This window comes from Passer domesticus, chromosome 29 (genome assembly GCF_036417665.1).
Source record: "Passer domesticus isolate bPasDom1 chromosome 29, bPasDom1.hap1, whole genome shotgun sequence".
NCBI lineage: Eukaryota > Metazoa > Chordata > Aves > Passeriformes > Passeridae > Passer > Passer domesticus.
This window is the reverse complement of record NC_087502.1, coordinates 5,074,419-5,086,564: the sequence shown is the minus strand read 5'-3', so window position 1 is coordinate 5,086,564 and position 12,146 is coordinate 5,074,419. Positions and strand designations below refer to the sequence as shown.

The following is a 12,146-nucleotide window of genomic DNA, read 5'->3' as shown; positions in this document are numbered from 1 at the left end:
TTCCCACTGAACGATAATTATCACTAATCGCCCATTAATTAATTAATGAATTCCCACTGAACGATAATTATCACTAATCGCCCATTAATTAATTAATGAATTCGGTTTTTTGCCGGATTTTGGAGGAATTTTGGGGCCGTCACTCACCGACTCGTACTCGTACCAGACGGCGTCGGGGATGTAGGCCCGGATCACCTCCACGCCCTGCCGCGACACGGAACGTTCCGGAATGAACGGAGAGGAAGAGGAGCGGGAGGAAGGGGAGCGGGAAAAGCAAAAAGAGGAAGATGATGAAGAGGAAGGCAGAAGACGATGAGGAAGATGAGGAAGATGAAGAAGACAATGAAAAAGAACAGGAGGAAGATGAAGAAGCAAAATTATGAAGATGACAAATGATGAAGATGAAGATGAAGATGAAGATGACAGACGATGAAGATGAAGATGAAGATGACAAAGACAACAAGAAGAAGAACAGAATGAAGAAGGGCAAGAGGAAGATGAAGATGATGAAGAAGATCAGGAAGAAGACCATGAAAAAGAACAAGAGGAAGATGATGAAGATGATGAAGAAAAGGCAGAAGTCGATGAGGAAGATCAGGAAGATGAGGAAGATGAAGAAGAGAATGAAAAAGAAAAAGAACAGGAGGAAGATGAAGACAAAAATTATGAAGATGACAGATGATGAAGATGAAGATGACAGACGATGAAGATGAAGATGAAGATGATGATGAGGATGAAGATGACAAAGACAACAAGAAGAAGAACAGAATGAAGAGGAAGATGAAGAAGATGATGAAGAAGATCAGGAAGAAGACCATGAAAAAGAACAAGAGGAAGATGATGAAGACGATGAAGAAGAAGACAGAAGACGATGAGGAAGATGAGGGTGAAGAAGATGAGGAAGATCAGGAAGATGAAGAAGACAATGAAGAAGAACAGGAGGAAGATGAAGACAAAAATGATGAAGATGACAGATGATGAAGATGAAGATGAAGATGAAGATGAAGATTCAGATGACAAAGACAACAAGAAGAAGAACAGAATGAAGAGGAAGATGAAGAAGAAGATGAAGATCAGGAAGAAGACCATGAAAAAGAACAAGAGGAAGATGATGAAGAAGAAGACAGAAGAAGATGAGGAAGATGAGTATGAGGAAGATCAGGAAGATGAAGAAGACAATGAAAAAGAACAGGAGGAAGATGAAGACAAAAATGATGAAGATGACAGATGATGAAGATGAAGATGAAGATGACAAAGGCAACAAGAAGAAGAACAGAATGAAGAAGAGCAAGAGGAAGATGAAGAAGATGAAGATGAGGAAGAAGACCGCGAAAAAGAAAAAGAGGAAGATGAAGATCAAGAAGAAGAGGAAGACGATGAAGATGAAGATGAAGATGAAGATGAAGATGAAGATGAAGATGAAGATGAAGATGAAGATGAAGATGACAGAGCCGACAAGAAGAAGAAAATTAAGGATAAAAAAAGGAACAAGCAGACAAGGAAGAAGAGGAAGATGAAGGCAAAGAAGAAGAAGAAGAAGAAGATCATAAAAAGAAAAATAAGAAAGTGAAGAAGAAGAAAATGAAGACAAAGATGGAAGATGAAGAAAAAAAAGATGATGAAGACGAAGATCAAGAAGATGGAGAAGAAGACAAAGACATTGAAGAAGACGAAGGTGAAAACAAAAATGAAGAGGAAGATGAGGAGGAAGAGAAATATGAAGATGAAGAAGAGAAAATGAAGATGGAAGAGGAGGAGGAGGAAATAAGGAAGAAGAAGATGATGAAGAAGATGATGATGATGATGATGATGAAGATGACCATGAAAAATCCAAAATGAAGATGGAAGAGGAGGAGAAAAGAAGAAGATGATGAAGATGAAGAAAATGGAGAAGACGAAGATAAAAAAAGATGAAGAGGAAGATGAAGATGAAGAAGACAAGAAGAAGATGACGATGAAGAGGAAAAAGACAAAATGAAGATGAAGAGGAGAACAGGATGATGATGATGATGATGATGATGATGAAAATGATGAATAAAAATACATCGAAGAAGATGAAGACAAAAACAAAAATGAAAAAGAGGAAGATGAAGAGGAAGACAGGAGAGGAGGAAGATGAAGACAAAGAGGATGATGAAGAGCAAGAAGATGGAGAAGAAGAAAATGAAGAAGACAAAGATGAAGAGGAAGATGAAGAAGACAAGGAGAAGATGAAGAGGAAGATGAGGAAGATGAAGAAGATTTTCATTGAAAGCCAAAACTAGAGAGGAACCCCAGAGCTGAGGAAAAAAATGACCCAAAATTTGAATTTTTGGGATTTTTTGGAGAAATTTCATGCACAGGTTCCAGCACGGGGGCGATGAGGAGATGAGGGGAAAAGGAACAAAAAATTCAAATTTTGGGTTTTTAGGAGTAATTTCACCCACGGGTTCCAGCACGGGGGTGATGAGGGGGGAAAAGGACTCAAAAATTCAAATTTTGGGTTTTTGGAGAAATTTCACGCATGGGTTCCAGCACGGGGGCGATGAGGAGATGAGGGGAAAAGGAACAAAAAATTCAAATTTTGGGGTTTTAGGAGGAATTTCACCCACAGGTTCCAGCATTTGAGGGTGATGAGGGGATAAAAGGGGCCCAAAAATTGAAATTTTGGGTTTTTTGGAGGAATTTCACGCACGGGTTCCAGCACGGGGGTGATGAGGAGCCCCGCCCCCCACAGGAACTGCGCGTCCACGTCCCACGTGGCCTCATCGTCGTAGAACCTGCCGGGAATTAATTAATTAATGAGTGAGTTAACTGGGCTAATTAGGCTGAACTTAAGGCTTCAAGATCAAGATCCAAGTCAAGCTTAAGATTTGAGTCAAGATCAAGGTCCAAATCAAGGTCCAAGTCAAGCTTAAGGTCCAAGTTAAGGTCAGGATCAAGATCCAAGTCAAGGTCTGAGTAAGGGTCAAGATCCAAGTCAAGCTTAAGGTCCAAGTCAAGATCATGATCAAGATCCAAGTCAAGTTTAAGTTCCAAGTCAAGATCCAAGTCAAGGTCTAAGTAAGGGTCAAGATTCAAGTCAACCTTAAGGTCCAAGTCAAGATCATGGTCAAGATCCAAGTCAAGGTCCAAGTCAAGCTTAAGGTCCAAGTCAAGGTCCAATTCAGGCTTAAAGTCCGGGTTAAGATCATGGTCAAGATCCAAGTCAAGGTCAGGACCCAAATCAAGGACAAGACCTAAGCTAAGATCAAGACCAAGATCAAATCAAGGTCAAGATCCAAATCCAAATCAAGATTAAGATACAAGTCAAGGTCCAAGTCAAGCTTAAAGTCCAAGTCAAGGTCCAATTCAGGCTTAAAGTCCAAGTTAAGATCATGGTCAAGATCCAAGTCAAGGTCAGGACCCAAACCTAGGACAAGACCTGAGCCGAGACCAAGATCAAATCAAGGTCAAGATCCAAATCAAGATTAACACACAAGTCAAGGTCCAAGTCTAGCTTAAGGTCTAAGTCAAGCTTAAGGTCCAGGTAGGGATGCAAGCCAAGATCAGGGCCAAGAACCAAGTCCGTACCATGACCAAGATCCAAGTCAAGATCAGGACTCAAGTCAAGGCCAAGACCAAATCAAGGTCCAAGACCAGGATCAGGATCCAAGAAAAGATCAGGATCTTAGTCAAGGTCAAGATCAAAATCAAGATCTAGATCAAGCTAAAAATCAAAAACCAAGTCAAAATTGGGATCAAAGTCGAGATAAAGGCCGACACTCAAGTCAAGATCAAGATCAAGATCAAGATCAAGATACAAGTCAAGGTCCAAGTCAAGATCCAAGTCAAGGTCCAAGTCAAGCTTAAGGTCCAAGTCAAGATCCAATTCAGGCTTAAAGTCCGGGTTAAGATCATGGTCAAGATCCAAGTCACGGTCAGGACCCAAATCAAGGACAAGACCTGAGCCAAGATCAGGACCCAAATCAAGGACAAGGACAAGACCCAAGCCAAGACCAAGACCCAAATCCAAATGAAGATTAAGATCCAAGTCAAGGTCCAACTCAAGCTTAAAGTCCAAGTCAAGGTCAGGATCCAAATCAAGGACAAGACCTAAGCCAAGATCAAGACCAAGATCAAATCAAGGTCAAGATCCAAATCCAAATCAAGATTAAGATCCAGGTCAAGGTCCAAGTCAAGCTTAAGGTCTAAGTCAAGCTTAAGGTCCACGTAGGGACGCAAGCCAAGATCAGGGCCAAGAACCAAGTCAGTACCATGACCAAGATCCAAGTCAAGATCAGGACTCAAGTCAAGGCCAAGACCAAATCAAGGTCCAAGACCAGGATCAGGATCCAAGAAAAGATCAGGATCTTAGTCAAGGTCAAGATCAAAATCAAGATCTAAATCAAGCTAAAAATCAAAAACCAAGTCAAAATTGGGATGAAAGTCGAGATCAAGGTCGACACTCAAGTCAAGATCAAGATCAAGATCAAGGTCAAGCTCAAGATCCAAGTCAAGGACCAAGTCAAGCTTAAGGTCCAAGTCAAGATCTGAGTCAAGATGCAAGTCAAGATCAGGACCCAAATCAAGGCCAAGGTCAAGACCCCAGCCAAGATCAAGATCAAGATCAAACCAAGGTACAAGTCAAGATCGGGATCAAGGTCAAGATCAAGATATAAGTCAAGATGCAAGTCAAGCTTAAGATCTAAGTCAAGCTCAGCACCCAAATCAAGGCCAAGTCAAGATCAAATCAAGGTCCAAGTCAAAATCAGGATCAAGGTCAAGATCAAGATCAAGATCCAAGTCAAGATCCAAGTCAAGCTTAAGATCCAAGTCAAGATGCAAGTCAAGATCCAGGTTGATATCCGAGTCAAGATGCAAGTCAAGATCAGGATCAAGACACAAGTCAAGATCAGGACCCAAATCAGGGCTAAGGTCAAGACCCAAGCCAAGATCAAGATCAAGATCAAGATCAAATCAAGGTCCAAGTCAAGATTGGGATCAAGGTCAGACTCAAGATCAAGATCAAGATATAAGTCAAGGTCCAAGTCAAGCTTAAGGTCCAAGTCAAGCTTAAGATGCAAGTCAAGCTCAGGACCCAAATCAAGGCCAAGATCAAGACCAAGATCAAATAAAGGTCCAAGTCAAAATCAGGATCAAGGTCAAGATCAAGATCAAGATCCAAGTCAAGATCCCAGTCAAGCTTAAGGTCCAAGTCAAGATGCAAGTCAAGATCCAGGTTGATATCCGAGTCAAGATGCAAGTCAAGATCAGGATCAAGATGCAAGTCAAGATCAGGACCCCAGCCAAGATCAAGACCAAGATCAAACCAAGGTCCAAGTCAAGATCGGGATCCAAGTCAAGTCCGAGTCAAGCTTAAGGTCCAAGTCAAGCTTAAGATGCAAGTCAAGATCAGGACCCCAATCAAGGCCAACATCAAGACCCAAGCCAAGATCAAGTCAAGGTCAGGATCAAGGTCAAGATCCAAGTCAAGTCCAAGTCAAGCTTAAGGTCCAAGTCAAGACCAAGATCAAGATCCAAGTCATGATCAGGACTTAAATTAAGACCAAGGTCATGACCCAAGCCAAAACCAAGACCAAGACCAAGACCAAGACCAAGTCAAGGTCAAGACACAAATCAAGGCCAGGGTCAAGGTCCAAGGCAAGACCAAGACCAAGTTAAGCTCAAGGCGAAGGTCCAGGTACATTTCCAGGTGTGTGCCCGGGTGCGTCCCAGGTGTGCCCAGGTGTTTCCCAGCATTCCCACCAGTGCCCAGGTGTATCCCAGCTGTGCCCAGGTGTGCCCACGTGTGTGCCCAGGTGCACTGAGGTGTGTTCCAGGTGTGCCCCACCAATCCCAGCTGTGTGCAGCTGCTCCCAGGCGTGTCCCAGGTGCCCCCAGCTGTACCCAGGTGCGTGCCAGGTGTGTGCCCAGGTGTGCCCAGGTGTGTCCCACCATTCCCAGGTGTGTCCCGGTGACCCCAGGTGATTCCCGGGTGTGCCCAGTTGTGCCCAGGTGCCCCCAGGTGTGCCCAGGTGCCCCCAGGTGTGCCCAGGTGTGTCCCACCATTCCTAGGTGTGCCCAGGTGTGCCCAGGTGTGCCCAGGAGTGTGCCCAGGTGTGTCCCACTATTCCCAGGTGTGTCCTGGTGACCCCAGGTGATTCCCGGGTGTGCCCAGTTGTGCCCAGGTGCCCCCAGGTGTGCCCAGGTGCCCCCACGTGTGCCCAGGTGTGTCCCACCATTACTAGGTGTGCCCAGGTGTGCCCAGGTGTGCCCAGGAGTGTGCCCAGGTGTGTCCCACCATTCCTAGGTGTGCCCAGGTGTGCCCAGGTGTGCCCAGGTGCCCCCAGGTGTGCCCAGGTGTGCCCAGGTGCCCCCAGGTGTGTGCCCAGGTGTCCCCAGGTGTGTGCCCAGGTGCATTCCCAGTGCCCCCAGGTGTGCCCAGGTGTGTCCCACCATTCCTAGGTGTGCCCAGGTGTGTGCCCAGGTGCCCCCAGGTGCCCCCAGGTGTGCCCAGGTGCCCCCAGGTGTGCCCAGGTGTGCCCAGGTGCCCCCAGGTGCGCCCAGGTGCCCCCAGGTGCCCCCAGGTGCCCCCAGGTGTGCCCAGCTGTGCCCAGCTGTGTCCCAGGTGCCCCCAGGTGTGCCCAAGTGTGTGCCCAGCTATGCCCAGGTGCCCCCAGGTGCCCCCAGGTGTGCCCAGCTGTGTCCCAGGTGTGCCCAGGTGTGCCCAGGTGCCCCCAGGTGCCCCCAGGTGTGCCCAGGTGCCCCCAGGTGTGCCCAAGTGTGTGCCCAGCTACGCCCAGGTGCCCCCAGGTGTGCCCAGGTGCCCCCAGGTGCATTCCCAGGTGCCCCCAGGTGCCCGTGGGTGTGCCCAGGTGTGTCCCAGGTGTGTCCCCAGTGCCCCCAGGTGCATTCCCAGTGCCCCCAGGTGCATTCCCAGTCTCTCACTCGAGCAGCAGGGGCCGTGCCACGCCGTGCCCGCGGGCGCGGGCGCGCTGCAGCAGCGAGTACAGGTGTGGCAGCAGCCGGTACCGCGTGCCCAGGTGCGCCCGCGTCGAGTTCAGCAGCAGCGAGGCGGCGCCGAACGCGGCCGGGTCCTGCGGGCACCCACACAATTAACTCCATTATAATTAACTGCATTTATTTAATTTTAATCGGAATTTTAATCAAAATAATCAAATTCAATTCGGTTTGAAGAAACTTAATTTTAATTAATTTGATTTAAAATTTCTAATTTTATTTAATTTAATTCTAACTCATTGTAATCAATTTAATTTTTATTTCTAATGAATTTTGTTATATTTAATTTTAATTAAATTAATTTAAATCTAAATAAATTAATTTAATTGTAATCAATTTATTGTAATCAATTTAATTTTTATTTCTAATGCACTTTGTTCAATTGAATTTTAATTAAATGAATTTTAATCTAATTAATTAAATTAAATTAATTAATTGTAATCAATTTAATAGTAATCAATTTAATTTTTATTTCTAATGCATTTTATTCAATTGAATTTTAATTAAATGAATTTTAATCTAATTAATTAAATTAATGTAATTGTAATCAATTTAATTGTAACCAATTTACTGAAATCAATTCAATTTTAATTTCTAATTAATTTTATTCAATTTAATCTTAATTAAATTAATTGTAATCGAATCAATTAAATTAATTGTAATCAATGTAATTGTAACCAATTTATTGTAATAAATTTAATTTTTATTTCTAGTGCATTTTATTCAATTGAATTTTAATTAAATGAATTTTAATCTAATTAATTAAAATAATTTAATTGTAATCAATTTAATTGTAATCAATGTAATTTTTATTTCTAAAGCATTTTATTCAATTTAATTTTATCCAATTTAATGGCAATTGATGTGATTTTAATATATTTAATTTTAACCAATTTAATTTTAATTAATTTCGTTTTTATTTCTAATCACCTTTAATAATTTGACTTTAATTTAATTTTAATTAATGTCATGTTAATAAATTTCATTTTAATAAATTTAATTATAATTATTTAAATTTTTATACCTAATTTTAACTATTTCAATTTTAATTATTTGTAATCAATTTAATTTTTATTTTGAATTCAATTTTATTCAATTTAATGGCAAATAACTTGGTTTTAATGAATTAAATTTTAATCAATTGATTTTCAATTAATTTAATTTTTATGTATAACTAATTTTATTTAATTTTATTTTAAACAATTTAATTTTTATTTCTAATGAATTTTAATTAATTTTATTTTAATAAATTTATTTTTAATTAATGCTGCCTTTATTTAATTTTAATTAAATTTTTAAATGAATTTTAATTATTTCCATTTTAATGCATTTAATATTTATTACAACTGAGTTTTAAATAATTTCATTTTAATTCGTTTAACTTTAATTCACTTCATTTTAGTCATTTTAAATTTAATTATTTAACTTTAATCAATTTAATTTTAATTAGGGTTTTTTTTTTTTGCCTAATTAGTTACAATTCAGGATTTTTAACATTCAGAATTTCAGAAATGAGGGAATCGAGAAAAAGGAAAATTTCAATTTTTGGAGCTTCAGGATTTTATTTTAATTTAGAAATTCAGAATTTCAGATTTTATTTTAATTTCAAAATTCAGAATTTTAGATTTTATTTTAACTTAGAAATTCAGAATTTCAAGTTTTATTTTAATTTCGAAATTCGCAATTTTAGGATTGATTTTAATTTAGAAATTCGGAATATTACATTTTATTTTAATTTTTAAATTCTGAATTTTATATTTATATTTTTATTTTTATTTCAAAATTCTGTATTTTAGATTTTATTTAAATTTCAAAATTCAGAATTTTATGTTTTATTTTACTTTAGAAATTCAGAATTTTAGATTTTATTTTAATTTAGAAATTCAGAATTTTACATTTTATTTTAATTTCAAAACTCTGAATTTTATATTTTATTTTAATTTAGAAATTTGGAATTTCCAGTTTTATTTTAATTTCGAAATTCGCAATTTTAGATTTTATTCTAATTTTGAAATTCGGAATGTTATGTTTTATTTTATGTTTGATTTTAATATAGAAATTCAGAATTTTAGATTTTATTTTAATATAGAAATTCAGAATTTTACATTTGATTTTAATTTTGAAATTCACAATTTTAGATTTTATTTTAATTTAGAATTTCGGAATTTTAGATTTTATTCTAATTTCAAAATTTGGAATTTTAGGTTTATTTTAATTTAGAAATTCGGAATCTTAGATTTTATTTTAATTTAGAAATTTACGTTTTACTTTACTTTAGAAATTCAGAATTTTACATTTTATTTTAATTTCGAAATTCACAATTTTAGATTTTATTTTAATTTCCAAATTCTGAATTTTAGATTTTATTTAAAGTTCAAAATTCAGAATTTTAGGTTTTATTTTAATTTCAAAATTCAGAATTTTAGATTATATTTTAATTTAGAAATTCGGAATTTCAGATTGTATTTTAATTTCAAAATTCGCAATTTTAGGATTGATTTTAATTTAGAAATTCGTAATATTACATTTTATTTTAATTCCGAAATTCTGAATTTTATATTTATATTTTTATTTTTATTTCAAAATTCTGTATTTTAGATTTTATTTAAATTTCAAAATTCAGATTTTTATGTTTTATTCTACTTTAGAAATTCAGAATTTTAGATTTTATTTTAATTTAGAAATTCAGAATTTTACATTTTATTTTAATTTCAAAATTCAAAATTTTAGATTTTATTTTACTTTAGAAATTCAGAATTTCAGATTGTATTTTAATTTCGAAATTCACAATTTTAGGTTTGATTTTAATTTAGAAATTCGGAATATTACATTTTATTTTAATTCTGAAATTCTGAATTTTATATTTATATTTTTATTTTTATTTCAAAATTCTGTATTTTAGATTTTATTTAAATTTCAAAATTCAGAATTTTATGTTTTATTCTACTTTAGAAATTCAGAATTTCAAGTTTTATTTTTATTTCGAAATTCGCAATTTTAGGTTTGATTTTAATTTAGAAATTCGGAATATTACATTTTATTTTAATTTTGAAATTCTGAATTTTATATTTATATTTTTATTTTTATTTCAAAATTCAGTATTTTAGATTTTATTTGAATTTCAAAATTCGGAATTTTAAGTTTATTTTAATTTAGAAATTCGGAATTTTAGATTTTATTTTAATTTAGAAATTCAGAATTTTGCATTTTATTTTAATTTCAAAATTCTGAATTTTATATTTTATTTTAATTTAGAAATTTGGAATTTTAGAGTTCATTTTAATTCCAAAATTTGGAATTTCAGATTTTATTTTAATTTAGAAATTCAGAATTTTACATTTTATTTTAATTTAGAAATTCGGAATTTAAGATTATATTTTAATTTCAAAATTCGGAATTTCAGATTGTATTTTAATTTCGAAGTTCGCAATTTTGGATTTAATTTCCGTTTAGAAACGGGGCATTTGGGGCGTGTAGGAATTCCGATTCCGGGTCGTTCCGCACCGTTGCGGGCTGCAGGCCGTGGCTGCGCGCCAGCGGCAGGAAGGCGCCGAGCTGCAGCCAGCGGCGGCACAGCTCCTCCTGCGCGGGGGCCCCGCACAGCGCGCCGCCCGCCTGCACAAAGAATAAACAAAATTACATTAAATTTAATGAAACTCCAAAGAGAAAATTCAAAAATTTAAATAAATTTAAATAAATTTAAAAGGTAAAATCAAAATTGCAATGAGGAAATAAAATGAAATTAGAAATAAAATTAAAATGGAATTTGAAAACGAATTTGCGTTTAAAATTTGAATTTGAACATGAAATTGAAATTTAGAAATGAAATTGACATTTGAATTGAACTTAAAAAATAAAATTGAAATTGAGACACATTTAACTTGGAATTAAAATTGGAATCTGAAAATGAAATTGACGTTACCATTAAATATTAAAATTGAATTTGAAATTTGGCTTGACATTGATATTGACATAAAAATGGAATTTAAAAATAGAATTGACATTGGAATTTAAATTAAACTTGAAAAATGAAATTGAAATTGACATACACACTTAAATTAGAATTAAAATTGGAATTTGAAAATAAAATTGATGTTGACACCGACACTAAACTTAAAAAGTGAAATTGACATTAAAATATTGGGATTCAAAAATAAAATTGACATTGACATGAAAAAAAATTGAAATTGACATATGCATTTAAATTAAAATTAAAATTGGAATTTGAAAATAAAGTTGGCATTGAAATTTAAATTAATCTTTAAAAATGAAATTGAAATGACATATGCAGCTAAATTAAAATTAAAATTGGGATTTGCAAATAAAATTGACGTTCACACTGACTGAAATTGGAATTAAACAACAAAATTGAAATGTAAAAATAGAATTGACATTGACAATTAAAACTGGAATTTGAAAATAAAATTGACATTGACATTTAAATTAAATTTGAAAAATAAAATTGACATTGACACATGCATTTAAATTAGAATTAAAATTGGAATTGGAAAGTGAAATTGACTAAAATGTGAAATTGACATTAACATTAAATATTAAAATTTGAATTCAAAATTTGACTTGAAATTGACTTAGACATAAAAATTAAAATTGAAATTTAAAAATAGAATTGATATTGACAATTAAAATTGGAATTTTAAAATAAAATTGACATTGACATTTAAATTAAACTTAAAAAATAAAATTGAAATTGACATGCGCATTTAAATTAGAATTAAAATTGGAATTTGAAAATAAAATTGATGTTGACACTGAAACTGAAATAAAAAACTAAAATTGAAATTGGAATTAAATATTAAAATTTAAAAATAGAATTGACGTTGACATTGGAACTAAATTTGAAAAATAAAACTGAAATTGACATCTACATTTAAATGAGAATTAAAATTGGAATTTTAAAATAAAGTTGACATTGATATTTGAATTAAACTTAAAAATAAAATTGAAATTGATACACACATTTAAATTAGAATTAAAATTGGAATTTGAAAATGAAATTGACGCTGACACTAAAATGTGAAATTAACATTAAATATTAAAATTGAATTTAAAATATGACTTGACACTGATATTGACATGAAATTTAAAAATGGAATTTAAAAATAAAATTGAAATTGACGTATCCATTAAAATTCGAAATAAAATTG

The 12,146-nt window shown here is 34.9% G+C and overlaps 1 protein-coding gene across 1 annotated transcript in view; it reads right to left on the bottom strand.

The window, feature by feature from the left end:
• Nucleotides 1-12,146, bottom strand: part of LOC135287320 (maltase-glucoamylase-like) — a 102,286-nt gene that overhangs the window by 82,580 nt on the left and 7,560 nt on the right. The window contains 4 exon segments of the mRNA XM_064400662.1: nt 148-204; nt 2,675-2,759; nt 6,910-7,058; nt 10,486-10,596. Of these exon segments, the coding sequence (XP_064256732.1) occupies nt 148-204; nt 2,675-2,759; nt 6,910-7,058; nt 10,486-10,596 (402 nt within the window).